General features: G+C 42.7%; 1 protein-coding gene across 1 annotated transcript in view; it reads right to left on the reverse strand.

Moving 5' to 3' along the window:
- The window catches only part of LOC147113559 (myoferlin-like), a 246,066-nt gene that overhangs the window by 165,102 nt on the left and 61,638 nt on the right, over window positions 1-19,326 (reverse strand). Inside the window, exons 8-16 of the mRNA XM_085996135.1 lie at window positions 18,793-18,855; window positions 18,651-18,701; window positions 17,524-17,554; window positions 13,967-14,082; window positions 12,101-12,227; window positions 9,408-9,511; window positions 9,237-9,305; window positions 2,945-2,988; window positions 1,838-1,920 (exon numbers count right to left, since the gene is read on the reverse strand). Coding sequence (XP_085852261.1) covers window positions 1,838-1,920; window positions 2,945-2,988; window positions 9,237-9,305; window positions 9,408-9,511; window positions 12,101-12,227; window positions 13,967-14,082; window positions 17,524-17,554; window positions 18,651-18,701; window positions 18,793-18,855 — 688 coding nt within the window. The remainder of the gene's footprint in view (window positions 1-1,837; window positions 1,921-2,944; window positions 2,989-9,236; window positions 9,306-9,407; window positions 9,512-12,100; window positions 12,228-13,966; window positions 14,083-17,523; window positions 17,555-18,650; window positions 18,702-18,792; window positions 18,856-19,326) is intronic.

Genomic DNA, 19,326 nt, shown 5'->3' on the forward strand with positions numbered 1-19,326 from the left:
CCTGCAGCTTCTGAGGGAGTCTAGAAAGAGATGATGCCGTTTAGAAAACAGATGTCCTGCCTATACTTCTTCCAGTAACCAGCTAACAAAAACCATAGGTGGTGCTTGGTTTCAGGGGGTGGAGATGCAAATTTGATGCTAGAGTAAAAAATATCCTGAATGCCAGAAAATTCTATTAATTTGGCAAACAGTTACTCCATACACTTCAAAATGGATGCTACTAAACAAAGGCTCATTAGTATGACTAGGTACCTTACCCTTGAAGTTGAAGGTGCTGTAATGGCTAAAATAAAAATGCAACATGTTTACAATGCTTTATATATTAGTTAACAAGATAATGTATCAGTTGGAAAGTAAAAATGCAAGTTTAACCATAGACACCATATTGTAAAATAATACAATTTTTTGAAGGGGTGCTCTACAGTAACTTTTTTTCTGTACAACAATTTGTTGCTAAATCTTAGGCAAAAGCAAATCTTCTGATCTTTCCATTTAAATAGCAGGCCATAAACAAAAGCCTGTATTATGGGAGCATTGACCAGTCCATCAGCAGGTCATCATACAGTGTTTGATGGCAAGGTACTAACAAGACTACCAAGCTTTGCAAAGTACATTATTTCTTTTAAAAAAAAGAAAAAGTTTTGGAAAGGTTGCTTGATGGAGGTACATTGAAAAATAAATCTGCATCACAATGTCTGGACAACTTAATGGTCTTAAAGAGCAGCATGTGAAATGCTCCATTCCTCATTTTCTTCTAAAACCAGTAAGAAAGTGGAGTTTTATGAAGTACAGAATTCTTGCAAACATGGTGGATCATTGGGCTGAAGGAATGCCTGCAGTCCTGCACTTCATTTATTATGCAAGACAGATTTCAAATGCAGCTCGAGGCATTTATGAATTACCTCCTGTTAACAATACTACAGTTGTAGAAATGAAATGGCTTTTTCAAACCAAGGGGAGGAGGAGGAGGAGAGAAGAGGGCTGGAAAAAACAGAAAGGAGGAACTGAAGCCATCACAGCCTACTTGTTACTCCTCCAGTATATTATTCCCCTTTTTACTCAGATTAAGTGTCCTGTACATGCGTCTGTGCAGTGAAGGGTGACCTGCTAATAACCTGCTGCAGCACTTTTAAACCAGGGTCCAGCTTTTGGAAAAAAGGTAGCAAAACAATTGGAACAAGACATTGACTGAAAATTCACTTGTGCTACAGCAAAGAACAGGACAGGCAGCAATAGTCTGCTTTAGCAACCTACTGCGATGATCATTTTGCTGCTACAGTATATTCTTCACTACCTTCATATAACAACGGATTTCCTAAGAAAAACTGGCTATGCTTAATAAGTGCAGTCCTTTCACAAAATCACAATCTGAAACATTTGGAATTCCTGGAATATACAATAATCAGCTTCATGTCAGGAACTACATGGCACACAAGCAGTCACTTGGTAAATTATTTTTGCATACTCCACAAAAGGCCTATTGTGCCATTATAGAATATTCAGTAAGAGAATGCAGATTGGCATCTAACCAAACAATGCATATAGCATTCAATAGTGGTTGCACACAGCAACCACGTGCATTTTCAGGCACATCTCGCTTGAGCACCCAAGAAATCCAACATGGCTGAATGGTGGTTTGTATAAATTCTAACATATTACTATCGCTCCAGGTGTGGTCATCATTCATCAGGAACATCACCACCACATTTGGCCCCCCTGAACACACACTGGATTAGAGACTAGAGCACACTATCTGCTATCCAGAACCAACAGTGGAGGTTTCCAGCTGTAACTAGTCCAGAATACCAGTACATTGAGAGAAAAAAAAAGCACCAACCTTCAACTTCACCTCCAGATGAAGCGATCTTGGAGAGGAACAAATATGCGGTTCCAATAGCATCATTTCTGGTCATCCGATCCCTGGAAGGTATTGGATCACATTTTTTGACATTACTGGCAAGAATTGAAGCACCATGGAGCATAGCTCGAAGCAGTATGCATCCAACATTCTCGTGCTTGCACGAGCAGGGGGTGGGTCACTGGATAGCCAACAGGAAAAAGGAACTCTGCCCAATTTGCCACCCCAAATCACTGCGCCAGCTGAGATCAGGTAATGCAGTCTACTGGTGACTGAACTTAGAGCTTGGTGTATGGCCCAGCTACTTGCCACTTCATCAATCAGTTGAGTGATCAGAAAGGCTCTGAAGAAATTACAGAAAAACAGCAGTTTCTACCTCCATGCCATGAAAATTGTAATGGAGTCTGTGGCTGATATCTATTACCCCTCACAACATCACTTCTTGTCGTTTGTTTAATTTCTAACGGTGCTTGGCACTGAAGTGGAAATTGCTTTATTTTTGTAATTTTTGCATTAATACAAAATTTTAAAAGTTCATACAATCCAAAGATCATTGTTACATATGCAGTTCAGACAACGGGGTGGGGGGGGGGGTGAAAATGCTGTATATTTACATTCCCATATAAAAAGAGAAACAAAGCTGCTTAAATTTGATGATAAAAGGATGGTAGTGATTAGCTGCACACACTGAATAAGTGATGAGAACTGCTCAAGTCAGTCAGATCTGGAGAACAGAGCAGTCTAATGCATACCCGAACTAAGTAAGAGTTAACTATTAACTAGCACCTAAAGACTGTGCTTCAGTGGCCAAACCAATCCTTCATTAGCAAATTGGTGCATTTTATAACACACTAAATATAAAGCAGAGTATTGCCACTTCCCTTTAAACAGCAGTTTTTCTGCCACACCTCTTCTTGGCTTCCCTGTACCATTCACCATCAGCAGCGGAGAAAGGTGACCCAATCCAAGCTTCCGAGAGCTCAAGCATTTCTAGAATATCTATTCTTACACGCTTACTGCTAGTTAAACCCACAAAAAAAAATCACTTAATGAAATTCAAAATACAAGCTCTTGCTTCGTACTCACCAATCAAACACCGTCAAGCTTATTCTTTCACACATAGATGGAAACTGTAGAAGAGAAAAATTAGCTGTTATTTCAGATATTCTTCAATTGCTATTGCACTGCAAAATCCCAGAAGAACAGTTATGAGATTGAATTTAATTAACCTTGCTGGATTTCATTATTTACCAGGCAACTGGGTGAGTGAATGTATCTGTGCAACCACCTTAAGTCAGTCACATGCCCAACTGTAGTTCAAGTTGTCTACCATCAACCTGCTAAGCATGTGGGCACAAGGCCAGCACCCCACCTACAATATGATAACCACCCTCATCATATTCTTACTACTACTGGATGATGGCATCTGAAGGAGGTTTATAAACACCCTACTTTCAGCAGAGTCCGCTCACCCTCCCAACTAATATGCGTAGCAGGTTTCTTTCCCTCCCCCCCCCCCCCCCCCAAAACAGTGCACCACAACACAAAAAAGGTCTCATCTGTAACACAGTCACTGTGGAAAGTTCTCATTCCATACATGCACAACTTTTCTAAGCAGCTTGCTACTTTTAACCACATCACATTCTAGCAGGAGATGATAGCACTTCAAGTTTGCACCCAACTCACGAAAATCTCAAATCTACAATTTGCCCATTGTTGACAGCTCGATTGTCCCTTGTGGTGGTTCCCAAGCTGACATGTCTGTTGCTATTCCATCAAGTTTTTCCTTAAAAAGACTTCAGCACCACACCTAGCATAGCCTCAAGTTATATTACTGTATTGGACCATTTCACACTCACCCTGTACTAGTAGTTTGATATTAAATATACAGCTCTATTAATTTTGAGGGGGGGGGGGGGGGGGGGGGTGAGGAAGAGGAAGGAGAGAAATGCACAATATATAATTTTCTCCTTTTGCCTCCTAAGTTTATGTACAAAGCACAATAAAGCCCTGCATCCCACCTGGACTCCAAGGTGTTGAAAAGCATAGATGATGCAGCTTTAAGGCCAACTATTTGGCTTAATGGCAAGTGCAGAACTAAAGGATACATGTTTCAAATTTAGTGCTCAAGTGAGACTAGAGATTAAAAAGAACATCCCCTTTGAGTAGTTGCATGTTTGAACCCAACTCAAGGAAAGACCAACTGATGCGGTGTTGATTAGCATCTTCAGAAAAAGGAACTGGAGAAATACCAGATTAGGAACAGGTTTGGAGATAAGCCAAGTCAAGAAGTCTATGCTACCATTGTGCTAACGGAAGTGGGGTGGGATGAGGTGTAGATTCCACCCGCCACTCTGAACTGCTGCCGAACAGGTCCCAAATTATGGGAATAGCCTTTAATAACAGGGAGTGGGCCCTCTGCGTTCAAGCATCATGCCTCAGTAGTGGTGGAAACAAACAGGTCTCAAGATACTTGAGTAGATACTGCACATTTCACCAATTTTTCATACAAATAATTTAAAAATCTTCCATCCTCACCGCTTTGTTGGCACCACTTGACTTCCTGTGGTTAGATTTGTTACATTCCCCCTCAATTGTTTCCACTATAAATGTCTATTTGCACATTTATAATGGACACTGCTTTGTAAACTTGTCATGCTGTAATTACACCCTCCTGCCATGGTGAAACTGCAGCACCTCCACTGGTTGGGGTGGGGGTGCATGTAATTAAGTTGCGACAAGTTTACAGAGGCACTTTCTATTGTAAATGGTGGACATGGAGATTGATCATGTTAAATTAAAAAAAGGACAATGCATAACTTTAAAATGGGGATTTAATTACATCTGCTTAATCTGGTTTAACTATCTCTACATTCTAACCCTAATTCAATTCAATTTTATTTGTCATATATGCAGCCGACATGTGTACTGCACAATGAAATGTTGATTAAGAGTCCTCCCAACATTGGAATAAATAGGGCATAACAATGAAAAATAATAGAAATACAGTAATAAATAATAATAAATTATACGTTAGAGTCTTATGGCCTGGGAGTAGAAGCTGTTTCAAAACCTGCTGGTACGAGACTGTATGCTTCGGCATCTCTTACCGGACGGGAGCAGGGCGAAGAGGTTGTGTCTGGGGTGGCTTGTGTCTTTAAGGATTTTTCAGGGCCTTCCCCCGGCACCTCTCGGGGTAGATATCCTGGACAGCAGGTAGTTTAATTCCTATAGTATGTTGTGCAGCTTTCACCACCATCTGGTAGAGCCTTGCGGTCTGTGGCGGTGCAGTGCCATGCCAGGTAGTGATGCAGCCGGACAGGATACTCTCGATGGTGCGAATCTGGGGGGCCATTCCAAATTTCTTCAGTTTCCTGAGGAAGAACAGGAGTTGGCATGCCTTCTTCGTTACGGCGTTGCTGTGATGTGACCACGTTAAGTCCTCCGTAATGAATACACCCAATGATGTGCCTCAATAAATCCCGAGACTCGATGTTAGCGAAACAAAACAAGGCTTTTATTGACTTAGATGGTAACACAGAGGAGAATGTATCTTCCATCCAGAGGTCTGCCGTACTGGATGTGCTGCAGGCTGGGCCAGCTTACATAGGAGCCAGGTATGGGCAGAGCCCTACACAGTACAATACAATGGAAAATGAAACTGAAACCAACCACAGTCACAGGCAGAGAAATACTGATGAGTGATGAATGAATATTTCATCACACCCAGGAATTTGAAGCTTGCTGACCCTCTCCACCTCAGCCCCTTCGATGTAGATTGGGCTGTGTCCCTCCCCTTGCCACTTCCTGTAGTCCACGATCATCTCCTTTGTTTTGCTGATGTTGAGGGAGCGGTTGTTGTACTTGCACCATTCTGCTAGAGCTCTTATCTCCTCCCTGTAGCCGGTCTTGTCGCCATCTGTGATCAGGCCTACAACGGTAGTGTCATCAGCAAACTTGATGGAGTTGTGCGTGGCCACGCAATCGTGAGTAAACGGAGTACAGAAGGGGGCTGAGCACACAACCCTGGGGAGCTCCTGTGTTCAGGATCAGAGTTGAGGTGTTGCTGCCTATTTTCACCACCTGGGGTCTGCCTGTCAGGAAGTCCAGGATCCAGTTGCATAGGGAGGTGTTAAGTCCCAGCTCACTGAGCTTGTTGACAAGCTTGGAGGGGATAATGGTATTGAATGCTGAACTATAATCAATGAACAACATTCTCACATAGGTGTTCCTCTTATCCAGGTGTGATAAGGCAGTGTGCAGTACAGTGGCGATGGCATCATCCCTAGATCTTTTTGGGCGGTAAGCAAATTGGAGTGGGTCCAGTGTGTCAGTTAGTAAGGAGCTGATGTGGGTTTTGACCAGCCTCTCAAAGCACTTCATGATGACAGGAGTGAGTGCTATGGGGCGGTAGTCGTTTAAACAGGTTACTTGTGTTTTTTTGGGGACTGGAATAACCGATTTCATCTTGAAGGAGGTGGGGACTACAGACTGGTACAGTGAACGGTTGAATGTATCCGTAAACACAGCTGCCAGCTGGTCAGCATATGCTCTAAGGACACACCCAGGGATTCCATCTGGACCAGGTGCTTTGTGGGTATTTCACTCTCAAGTCTTGCTTACGTCAGCCACGGAGATTGAGAAGACCCGATCGTCCTGAGCTGCAGGTGCCCTTGTAACAGGCCAGTTGTTGTTGGCCTCAAACCGGGCGTAAAAAGTGTTAAGCTCGTCCGGGAGAGAGGCATTGCTGGGCATGACACAGCTGGGTTTCCCTTTGTAGTCTAATAGATTGTAGTCCACTCCACATCCTTCGAGAATCTGAGCTAGGAGTGTGACTCCACTTTATCGGTGTATTTTTTTTTGTTGCATTTTTGATGGTTTTTCTTAGAGGAGTACAAGAAATCAAAGTACGAGCTATGTCCCCAGAGTTGAATGCGATGGACCGTGCTTTTAGCATAGCACGATATCGGCATTTACCCATGGTTTCTGGTTGGGAAATGTTCGTACAACAATCCTCGGAACAACGTCATCTGTGCACTTGTTTATGAAACTAATGACTGAATCTGTATATGTGTTGATGTCATTGTCTGAGGCATTCCGGAACATATCCCAGTCAGTGGAATCAAAACAAACAGTCTTGTAACATAGCGTCTGATTGATCCGACCACCGTTGTAGAGATCTCATCACAGGCTTTTCCTGTTTCAGTTTCTGCCTATAGGTGGGTAGCAGCAGGATGGAGTAGTGATCTGATTTGCCGAAGGGAGGGCCTTGTATCCATCCCGGAACAGAGTGTAAATGTGATCATGTGTTCTTGGCTCGCGTTGGGCAGGTGATATGCTGATGGTATTTAGGCAGTACTTTCTTCAGATTGGCTTTGTTGAAATCACCAGCCACGATGAATGCAGCCTCTGGATGGGAAGTTTCAAGCCTGCTAATGGTCCCATACAGCTCGTTTAGTGCCCTATTTGCTTCAGCCTGCGGTGGAATATACACCGCTGTAATGATCACGGATGAGAACTCTCTCGGGAGGTAGAAGGGGCGGCATTTGATCATCAGGTGTTCAAGATCAGGTGAACAAGAAGATGCAAGTAGTTCCACGTCGGAACACCAAGAATTGTTGATCATAAAGCATAACTCCACCCCCTCTATTCTTCTGAGTCCTTTGTTCGGTCTAGCCGGTGAATGTTGAATCCCTCTGGTTGAATGGCCGAAGCCAGTATCGATGGATCAAACCAAGTCTCAGTGAAAATCAAGACGTTGCAGTTTTTAATGTCTCACTGGAAGGTGAGCCTCCCCCTGAGTTCGTCCAGCTTATTGTCCAGTGACTGCACATTCGCCAGGAGAATACTCGGAAGGGGGGGGGGGGGGGGGGGGGGGGGGGGTGTTCATGTCGCCTCAGCTTCACTAATGCACCTGCTCGTCTGCCCAGCTTGCGCTGTCGTCGCTTCCTGATCACAGGAATGAAGTCAGGTAAGCAGGTGGGAGGGTAGATGGTAGTAGCAGCAGAATCCCAGTTCGAAAAATCAGGGGTAGGTCCTATATCTCCGGACGATCTTATGTCCAGAAGTGATTGACGGTCGTAGCGGATAAGCGAAGAAAACAGTACTTACAAAATTGTTTAACAACAATAAAATAATAAAGTGGAAAGTTGTGGACGAGCTCGTAAAACAGCGGCTACCCTCATGAGCCACACAGGTCGGTTAAACAGTAGAACATTTAAAAAACTAAACTAAATACTAAAACTAGAATGCTAAATAAATACTAAAACAGTACGATATTAAAATACAACATTAAATACAACATTAAAATACCAGTTGGGGAGGAGCTTATAAAACAGCAGCCACACAGGTCAGTTAAACAGTAGAATATTAAAAAAAAACTAAATTACTAATACTAAAACTAGAGTGCTAAATACTAAACAGTAGAATACTAAAAACTAACAGTACAATATATTAAAATACAATAATACATTAAATACAACATTAAAACACCAGTTGGGGAGGATCTCAAAACAGCAGCCACAGGTCGGCGCTGAAATCACTATTTCACCTGAATACCACGCGACTCCCATGTTCAAAGCCACAGGAGATTAATATCTCAAAAATGTTATGTATGCACACTTGTTTAATTACCTTGCTGTCACCATTTTTTGTCATGCTTTTGTCAACATTTAACACTGAAACTGCCCTTGTAAACATTGACTGTAATGATTTGGTTTCAGGCTTTGGCCACTAGGTGACACTCTGGCACATCTCCCAACAATGTCTAGCTACTCAATCTGCCATGCAGTTTCTCAGCCAATCTACAAAAAATCTTGTGGACAAAAGGTAAGCAATAGACCAATACAGCAACAAAAAAATGTAGATCGGAATGGGCAGTAAAAGAAACGAATATGGCTACTCCTCTGACTCGCCAGGACCAAGGTCACAGGGCATCTACTAGTACATCAAAAACAATTGCAAGAAGTCACACAACACCAGGTTATAGTCCAACAGCTTTATTTGAACTCACAAGCTTTCGGAGCGCTGCTCCTTCTTCAGGTGAAGTGGAGAAATGCATAAAGACACAGCTTATATAGTCAGAGAATCATGTCAGATGTTTACAGGTAACCTTTCCAACTGCCATTTATGGCAGTTGGAAAGGTTACCTGTAAACATCTGACATGATTCTCTGACTATATAAGCTGTGTCTTTATGCATTTCTCCACTTCACCTGAAGAAGGAGCAGCGCTCCGAAAGCTTGTGAGTTCAAATAAAGCTGTTGGACTATAACCTGGTGTTGTGCGACTTCTTGCAATTGTCCACCCCAGTCCAACTCTGGCATCTCCACACCATCAAAAACAATAATTGCAGTTAATGAAACAGAAGCAGATCCTACCTTGACTTGAAGGTTGATGGTTTGATTCCACTCAGGATTTGCATTTTTTTCTATTATCTTTGTACAAAGCTACAACAGAACAAAGAGTCAGTGTGGCACATGCAGGGCAATGGGTAGGAAGCTAGAATTCCATGCTGAAGTCACAGGACATGGACACGGCCAGACTCTCACCTTTTTCCCAGCAAAGCCAACTTCCACATATGGGTCCACGAGGTTTTTCTTGTCAGTCCCTGTTCCAAATAATGACTTGATAGTTTCTGCAAAGGCATCATCCACTAAAGAGAGGAACAGAAGGACATGAGTTTGATCACAACTTGCCACTAATGTGTTTCAATAGTGCATTAATTTCAACAGTTAAAGAAAGCCAGAAATAACCAATTGACAGATAGACGTCTAAAGAACAAGACAGATTAAACACCACACACAATCTAGTATAAATGCAGTGGATACCCTGCAACAGTAACAGACACTAAAATAGAACCTAACACACACATCAAAGTTGATATGGCCAAACTGGAGTAAGGAGGGCTAGGGAGAAAAGATAGGGAAAGTGGTCAAAAGCAGTATTGAAGAGGAAGCCTTTTTGAAGGTGGAGACATAGCAAGGCAGCACAGTTGGGGAAGTGAATTACTGAGTGCAGATGCAAGATGGCTGATGGTTCTACCACCCATGGTGAAGTGGGGAAAGGGGAAAACACACAGTAGACCAGAATTGATATAGAATAGTGGAGCTCTGTCCAAGTTGAGGCATATGGTAAGGGTGGAGCTCAGGAGGCTGTTGAGCATTGGAAGAAGTGGAGCCTGGCTATGGATCAACATTTCACCAGTGATTGGGGTAAGGCAAAAATGGGTGACATTTGGGAGATGGAATTAGATGATTTAAGGCTCAGCTCAGGACCAAAGAAAGCACCATGGCTCTGCACCATGGGGTGACATTGAAGTAAACAATCAGAAAGTGTGATGGAACCGAGGCCTAAGGCGCAATGTTTGACATGAGCCAAACAGAATGGCTTCAGTCTTCCCAATGTTAAGCTGAAGATTGCAGCTCATCCAGGCTTGATGACGGTCAAGCAGGTGGATAACACAGCCAGAGTAAGGGAACCAGCAGGGGCAAAGTTGGGCATCAGCTGACCCTATGCTTACAATGTCACTAAGCAGCAACATAGAGGAGCAGTCCAATGATGAAACCCTGGAGCACACAGGTGACTGAACAAGCATGGGAAGCCTCAGTGCAGGAGATGGGGTGTTAACATTGGGACAAGCAAGAATGGAATTATGGGAGGGCAATGCCATAGAGTTGATGCAGCTGACTACCAAGATGATGAGGGAGAGAATAGGGACAGTAGATAACACACCATTACAATTGCATAGGATATCATGTGCATCTTTGACCAGGTTTCTTGGTCAAATGGAAAGCAGATTGAAAGTAATTGAATAGGAAGTGGCAGAAGAAATTTGGGTGGTGCTACACATTTAGAATCTAGGGAGGAAGAGGTAGAAAATGGGCTAGTAGTTAAAGATGAGGAAATCATGGCCTATTTGAATAGAAAAGGTGGGGGGTGGGTGGTGGAAGAGAGAAATGTCAAAGGAGAGGGTACCTGCTGACAATATCAGCTATCACTGGGTGTGGGGAAGAGGTACTCGAGTGGTCAAGAGCTGGGGCAGGAAGGGGGCAAGAAAGCAGTTGGTGGGTCTAATAAGTGCTAGGGATGAAGATGTCTAATAAGTGCTAGAGATGGCGATCAAGGGCAGGAAGATGGTGAGGTAGCCAAGCAGATAAAAATTGGTACACTACAAAATCCAGAAGCTGTTTGTAACTTCTGTCGTACGAGAGGACAGAGGGTACTAAGGAGATGTGCACCATGTCCATGGCCCTCAGATTTGAGGATACTAAAAGGTGGGCATTCATTACATTAGGAAAAATCATAGGGCGAGAGGCTACAAGCAATTTGATTGGGAGGGAGGAAGGTAGTTATTGCACATGTACACAATAGCAACATTCCCAAAACTAGGTGGGGGGTGAAGAGGAAGGAAAGAGGACAGTTGTTTGTACATTTCAGAAAATTTCTCATTTCACAATGCTGTCCTCTTGAATGTTTAGGACCAGGAATATTGTTGCAAAATACTTCATGCCTGGTTTCAGAGTTGATTCTTCTCACATCCTACTTCCTTGCTCACCTTGTCCAGTGGTTGCTTATGCTGGGGATTGGTTCCACTGATACAAGCTGCACTCTAGCACCTTGTTCAAGTGGCAATTCTACACATGAGCTTGGACAAGGAGTGTCAATAGGCTAGGTTAACCGTGGGAGGAAGTTAGGCAGCGCAGCCAAGCCCAACAATATCCTCAGCCCATGTCTGTACACATGCACTTTCAGCAGGAGTTCACTGGATAGCAACAGGGAGTTGGAATCCAGCTGATCTGTCAGCTACTGATGAAAGCACGCAATTACAGGAAGCAACCAAACTTCAGGAGAATTCAAGGTTGCGTACCCGAGGTTGCATTCAACAGCTGTTTTACAAACACCACACAAGACGAGGAGAAAAAGGTACCAAGTTAGATTCCACCACCACCCATACAAAAAGCACAAGTTCTGTCACCTTTCAACTACTTAATGTGGATTCACTATAGTGGATCTATAGGATGGCTCCTGTTAGAGAAACCTGGGACACTGAAAGCTATTAAATCTGTTAATCAACCCCACCAAGAGTTAGTTTTTGATTCAGAAACTGCATGAAATGAACTTGAAACTGAAAGTAGATCACTGAAGGCAGGACACTGCAGCTGAAGCAGGATTTTTGTTGCAATATTTATTCCTAGTTACTAAAATTACTATATTCTTCTCTTCAACCAGAAATGTAACTTACTCTGTGGAATATCCTCTGCTCTGTAAATCTTCAAAAGGAATGTCGCCCATCGAAGCGTGAGGCCTGCGGGGAGCAGCAGGTTGCTTTCAACATCGTCCCGCTCTTCATTTGTCTCTTTTTTCTCAATCTATTGAACAGAAGATATTTTTTTATTTTTTAAAAAGGCTGATGCATTAATAGTCAGATAGAAGCTGCAGTGAAGCATAACATTACTTTGTTGTTCCTGCCGCTCACCAACTTCTTAATCTAGCCCATCATGTGAGGGGCTTTGGCAGGGAGATGTTCCACTGTGACACCAACATCACCCCTTGGTATTCAATGATAGTTTAGGTGCAGTTCAGAGCCTTCGTTCCCTGTAGCCATTTCATTGCCACAAATCCACTCCACAGTTTGGCATTTGGTCCATTAGATCTTTTGTCACTGAGAAAGAGTGCCCTTGCCTTTCTCTGTAGTGCTGGAGGACTGTGTTCAGGCCGAAGTGGGCATCGATCAGGATCCCCAAGTATTGATATGAAACAATTGGATCAGATGCCTTCCTAGTTTCCCACTATACCTTGGAGATTCCCTTGACTTGTGCAAAGCCTTCGTAGTGCACTTTCCAAAACTTTGTGCACGCCAAGGTGGCCACGGAACGAGATCACATGGTATCCACCCATTCGCTTGAAGCCTTCTGCGACCATCGGGAACCACTGTACACTCCATCTCAAACAATATCACAATCTAACACTTTTAAAGTGTACTTTTAATTTGAGTGGGCCACTTACATTAGTGGTGGCCCTCCTTTTGAAGGGGTCACTTGTAGTGGTATTTGTCCTGGTGACATTGGGCTCATGGCCAGATCAAAATAGTCCTTCGTACCACACTTGGGGCACCCAACACCATATCCCACTGGCTATCCCATTATTCAAACTGGTGAATGGAGCACACCAGATCGAAGCGAGTCTGGCAGCATCACAATATCAAGCAAGAATAAGCCCTGCAATTCTTCCACATACTCTCGAATAGACATGCCAAGGCCATCGCTTCTAATGCTATTCAACACATCAATGATTTTAAGTTTTATTCACTTTCTGCACACATCCATCTTGAAGTACATCCCTATATGCAATATACTGAATAGGAATGCCATAATTAGCATTACTAGCTGGAAGTGCTCAAAAGCCATTACTACACCCCATTACTATAAAGTAATTATAACATTAACCCTGCACATGCATGGATATCTCGCCATCTTTAATATTGAATAAACAGGTTATTTTGTAGTTGGCAGCTTTCCCCTGCCCGTTCCTGGAGTACCAAACTGAACTTTCCAGTTAGATAGTTGAGAAAATGTGTTACTTTGCAGTTTTGGTTTCAAACAAAAAACAGACTATTTCTACTGACTCCACCTTCACTTATATTAACTTATCCTCCATCTAACAAATTTAAAAAACTATTTTACTCTTTCCTGAATCTCTGCCCTCATCATCTATTCTCCAGATAGGACCCATACCATTCAAAACTGGCCAATTTGTGGTCCATTTTCAGTCATGGCTCATATGATGCATTGTTTGGGTCGTATTGATTTTTTCCATCTGTTTTTGCAGGCCAAACTATCAGAATTCTCATTAGCAATCACAGCAACACAAGAATGCCTTACAACACACAGTAGTGATGCAACACACAGTAGTGATGCTCTAAGGGTCAAGATTTGTATTCTAATGAATGCAGATATCAGCAAGTGATCCTAAACATTACACGCAGCTCAGTGGCCTGGGGACGCTATTGAACCATTTATAGAACCAGGGAACATGATACACAACCATTCGGGATAACCCTCATTTTGTTACAAGGATGAATTCATACACATTCCACAAAATAAATTACCGGAGGCTCATCTCCTGTTGCCAAGACAAATAAGCTGACTTTCATGTATCCCTTGGATCCTGTACTTGGGTCTTCAGGATCATGAAGGAGTAGCCATTTCCTTAGAATAGCATGTCCTGTGGGGGAGTAAAAAACTTGCTTAAATAACTTTATCCAACACCAATCACACTACACTGCCCAACAATAGCTCACAGAACTTAAAGCAGAAAATGCATTAGGTTATGCTCAGCAGTGTGGGGAACATTTACCATTATGTATCTTTTATTCCATTTTGAATTAAACCATTCCATCACCACAACCAGGTCACAAGATAGAGATCTGGCCCAGGTGGACTGGATCAAAAGATTGGAACATCAGACAGTAAACGAGCAATGGGAGGCCTTCAAAGAGAAGGTTCGGGTACAGACCAGACACATTCCAGGAAGGGGAAAGGAAGGGCATCCAAAGCTAGAGTGCCCTGGATGACTAAAGATGAAAATGAAACAGGAAAAGGAGGCTCATGATAAACAGCAGGTTCATAATTTCAGTAGAGAACCAAGCTGAATCCAAAAAGCAGAGAGAACAGAAAAAAGAAGCAAGTGAATGTATGAATAGATTAGCAGGCAACATAAAAAAGGGAACCCAAAAGTCTTTTATAAATATATAAATAGCCAAAGGAGATCTTCTAGTGGAGGCAGAGGGCATGGCTGAGCTACCAAGAGATAAAGACACACACACGCAGAGGATTTCAAATGTTACACCCCGGTTCAAAAAAGGGGGAGATAAACCGGGCAACTACAGGCCCGTCAGCCAAATGCCAATAATGGGGTCAAAACTAAATGGCATTTAGAAAAATATGGGTTAATAAATGAAAGCCAGCATGGATTTGTTAAAGGCAAATAGTGTTTGACTAACTTGATTGAGCACTTTGATGATGTAACAGAGAGTACAATTGATGTTGTGTATATGGACTTATTTGATGAAGTGCCACATAATAGACCAGTTAGCAAAATCAAAGCCCATGGGATTAAAGGGGCAGTGGTTGCATGGATACAGTTAAGGGACAGAAAGCAGGTAGTGGTGAGCAGTTGTTTTTTTTAAAGACTGGAGGGAAATATACAGTGGTGTCCAAGGGTCAGCTTTGGACCACTGCTCTTTGATTTATATTAATGACTGGGACTTGGGTATACAGGGCATAATTTCAAAAGTTTGCAGATTACACAAAATTCAGAAATGTAGTAAACAGTGAGGAGAATAGCAACAGACATCAGGAGGACATAGACTGGTGAAACAGGCAGACACATGGAATATGAAATTTAATGCAGGGAAGTTTGAAGTGATTCATTTTGGTAGGAAGAATTAGGAGAGGCAAAATAAACTAAATTGTACAACTTTAGAGGGGGTGCAGAAACAAAGACACCTGGGTGTGTGTGTACAAGTCTTTGAAGGTGTTAGGACAAGTCAACAAGTCTGTTAAAAAGGCATATGTGATCCTTGGCTTTATAAATAGAGGCATAGAGTACAAAAGCAAGGAAGTTATGCTAAACCTTCATAAAACACTGGTTAGGCTCCAGCAGACATATGGCCAATTCTGGGTACCACACTTTAGGAAAGGTGTCAAGACCTTAGAGAGGGTGCAGAGGAGATTTACTAGAACGGTACAAGGGACATCAGTTACATGGAGTTGGTATCCTTAGAGCAGAGAAGATTAAGGGGAGATTTGATAGGGGTGTTCAAAACCATGAAGGGTTTTGATGAGATTAAATAAGGAGAAACTGTTTCCAGACAACCAAAGGATTGAAGCTGATTGGCAACAGAACCAGGCAGTGACATGAGTAACGTTTTTATTTTCCCCTCCGTGAGTTGCGGTGTTCTGGAATACATTGCCTGAAAGGGTGGTGGAAGCAGATTCAAGAATAGCTTTCAAAGAGAAATGGATAAAAACTTGTAGTGGAAAAATTTGCAGGGCTATGGGGAAAAAGAGCAGGGGAGTGGGACTAATTGGACAGCTCTTTCCAAAGAGTCTGCACAGGCATGGGCTGAATGACCTCCTTCTGTGCCGGATCATTAAATGATGCAAAAAAAAAAACCTTTGATCCACTAGCATTACACAGAAAATCTAGAATTTGTACATTTGTAAAACACTCCTTGGACTTCTGGTCATTTCCTCACTGCAGCAATAACTACAGGCCTCCAGTTGAGCAGCAACAGAAAACCCAATCTAGAATCACTTTTGGTTAAAACATCAAGACAAAGACCCCTTTGAAAGCTATTAAAAGGAAGCTGTTAAGAGCCCCTTATACGGTAGAGAATTCTGAAGAACCCCTCGCAGTCTGTGTGTCCAGAAGAATGAATTTCAAATTAAGCAATGTTCCTACTGGTTGCCCACAAGGCACTTGTAAAAGTGGAAGCTGAAGCGACCACCAGCAGACAATCAGCCACTTGTCTGGAGTGGCCACACATTTCTGTAACCCTCGACCTAGCCATTATATATTTTGGGCACTGAATTCTGCCTACATAAACCTGAATCCTGACTATTGCAAGCAGGGGAGTGTGTGCAGCTCCACTGGAAAGGACAGCTCCCTAGAATGGCAGCCAGGACCAACACTGTTTACTTACACAGTGAACTACATTGGGCCTTGGGCCAGGCTCAGTTTTTTTCCCTGCTGGTGGAGATCCTGGTTAAAATGGGCACGTGAGTTATTGGCAATTCAGTTCAGTCCCATGGGAGTTGAAGACAGCTCCCATTATAAATGTAGCTCACGGCTATGAACATTGGATAAATCTTAGGCACCAGGGTTTTCAGTCACAAGTTAGCCATGTAGCCAAGGGATGGGCTTTGTGGCAAGCTGTGCCCATCACACTGCAAATCACTGTCCTGTTGCATCCTTCAATTCAGTGCAAAAGTGGCATAATACTTTTCACCTTGTCGGTCTTAATCCTGGCATCCCCCCCCAGCCAAGACACCAATCACTCTCTAGTACCTATCCAATTGGCCATTAATCATGTGATCCCAAATTTTGGCACAGTCCTGAACAGTTTAAGCAGGCTATTCAACCACACAGGGCATCACAGTTGAGCCCACCCAGTGTCAACACATGCACACTTCTAGCAGGACTCACTAGATAGCAAATAGCATTGAAACCATCAACAGTTTTTTCCCCTCCTTATTTCAGGAGGCCCCGAGAATAATTATAGAGCCTCTACCAACTCCCAACTATAATCAGCTAACTCAGCAGAGGCCAGGGCTTGATCTTCCCACTCTGTACGGTGTGTCTATGAACTGGATAAACTCACTGCGGGCACCACGGCCTCTTTTGCTGCTGATATTCAACAAGTTCTCTTGAAGAAAAAAAAACCAAGAGGAAACAGGAACGACACCACTGAAGCAGAAGGTTGGAACATTACACACAAGCAATGGGAAGGATGATGTAACCACATTGAAATTACAGTAGCAGCATACTGAGCCTCAAAAGGAAAGGGGCCAGACAAATAGAATCTCTTCTATAAATGTCTAGCAGTTTTGGGAAAGTGAAGAAAGCATATATTTCCCCAAAATACATAAAAATACTACCCACCAGGTTCATCATAAACATAACCAATGTCCAGCTGAAAAACAAACAAAATGGTTAATTTTAAATGAGGTCTGTCACATCATTTTGCAGACAGGCTCAAACAGCATGTGGCAAATGGGAATGAGTTAGTATCTGGGAATTGTGCACTGCAGACTGCATTAGCTGCCAGTCTAACTGTGTGTAGGTTTACCCTACTTTTTTTATTTTTTTTTTATAAATCATAGAGGTGACTATACTGTACAGTAGGTTAGCACACAGTCCTCTCAGTGGCGGGCAGAGCATTGCCTCTCTAAAGACTGCAAGGTTCCCAGTGACAGGGTTGAAGCAGTCTCAAATGAGCATCACCAAGACAAGACTGCCTAGAATTTAGCAATGTCCGTCAGAAAGCTAGAAAGGCTATTAAAATGAATGGCTGACGTAGCTCAGAACAGTCAGGAACCTTGGAAACCCTGGTGTTTGGAATAATAAGCAACGTGTGCTTCACTAGATTTCAGAACATCAATCTGCTTGCACTCAAATTCATTAAAAATTACAAAAAATGGTTGAACATTCAGCCGAATATCCATTTCATAAACTATAAATCAAACCCCTAATTCCAGTTCCAAAAGTCTGAGGACGAAACAAAGTACATGGACTGGACACAAATCTACACCCTTCTCCAAAACAGCCCCGTGAACCATTGTTTTCCATCATTTACCTCAACCAGTAGCTGGGGACCAGAAAATACTTGCATGTACAGTAATGCTCAGATTTTTCTCCTCCCGTCCCCTTGCAGGCCAGGGTGGGGGAGGCAGTCAGTGGTGTAAGAAGGGAACCACACTGCCCCCTCCTGCAGATGTCTCTGCTATTGCAATCAGGTGCAGTAGCAGTCATACTTTTCCCTACCCATAACGGAGTGAAACTACCTGCAGAGGCCACTTTTAGGTCACCCATTGTCCCATATTAAAAGAAGTTTGTAATAACATGTAACAATTCAGGAATAGGAGATCATAAAGATAACCAGAGGCTTCTCCCCCCCCAAAATTGTCAAAAAGTTAAAAGTAGTTGTGCTGGTGGAGCTATAAAACCCAGAGATGCATGTAAAGCAAATACTTAAAACATAAATGATGAAAGAAAATCAAAAAATTTACCTTGAATTCTCCCATTAAAGAGTCTGATCGCAGTGAAAATGAATTGTATACCTAGAGAGAAAGTGATAAATTAAGCCGGCCGTGGAAATTTTCCCCACACAGAAAAGAGTTGTAATTTATTGCAGCACGGAGTGAAACTTACCCTAATTTGGAGTGATTCATCAAAGAGCTCATCTGGTGATCGAGTTACATTGTAGAAGAAAATCTGTCAACAGGAAAATGCCATTGGTTACAAAAGGAACTTATACCACAGAAATATACACAAGAATGAATGCTGCAGTATGACTCGATGACTGAAGTGATGACTTCACAATCCCATGCTCCCAATAAGGAGGTGATTGGAGAAAGAGCACGAGAGCTAGGGCCACCTTAGCCCCTATTATATGATCTGTGCTCCATCTGAAAGTGGTTCTGCACCAATAGCATAGGATCGCCCCACAACACTCATTCCAGTAGAGTTACCATTACTGACAATCCCCCACACAGCCACAACATATCAAAATATATATCTCACACACACTTACAGGAAACTCTCTGCCCCGGTCACCAAATATTTTGAAGGGACTTCAATCCTGTTCTATAATGCAGTCTTGTGCATGATTGTGCTATAGCTGGCGACATCTTTGGCCATATTTTAGTTGTATTGTGCAGGAGACTTGACAATTGCACAACATAT

This window comes from Somniosus microcephalus, chromosome 8, assembly GCF_052327205.1.
Source record: "Somniosus microcephalus isolate GS21.2 chromosome 8, FLI_Smic_1.0, whole genome shotgun sequence".
In the NCBI taxonomy this organism is placed as follows: Eukaryota; Metazoa; Chordata; class Chondrichthyes; order Squaliformes; family Somniosidae; genus Somniosus; species Somniosus microcephalus.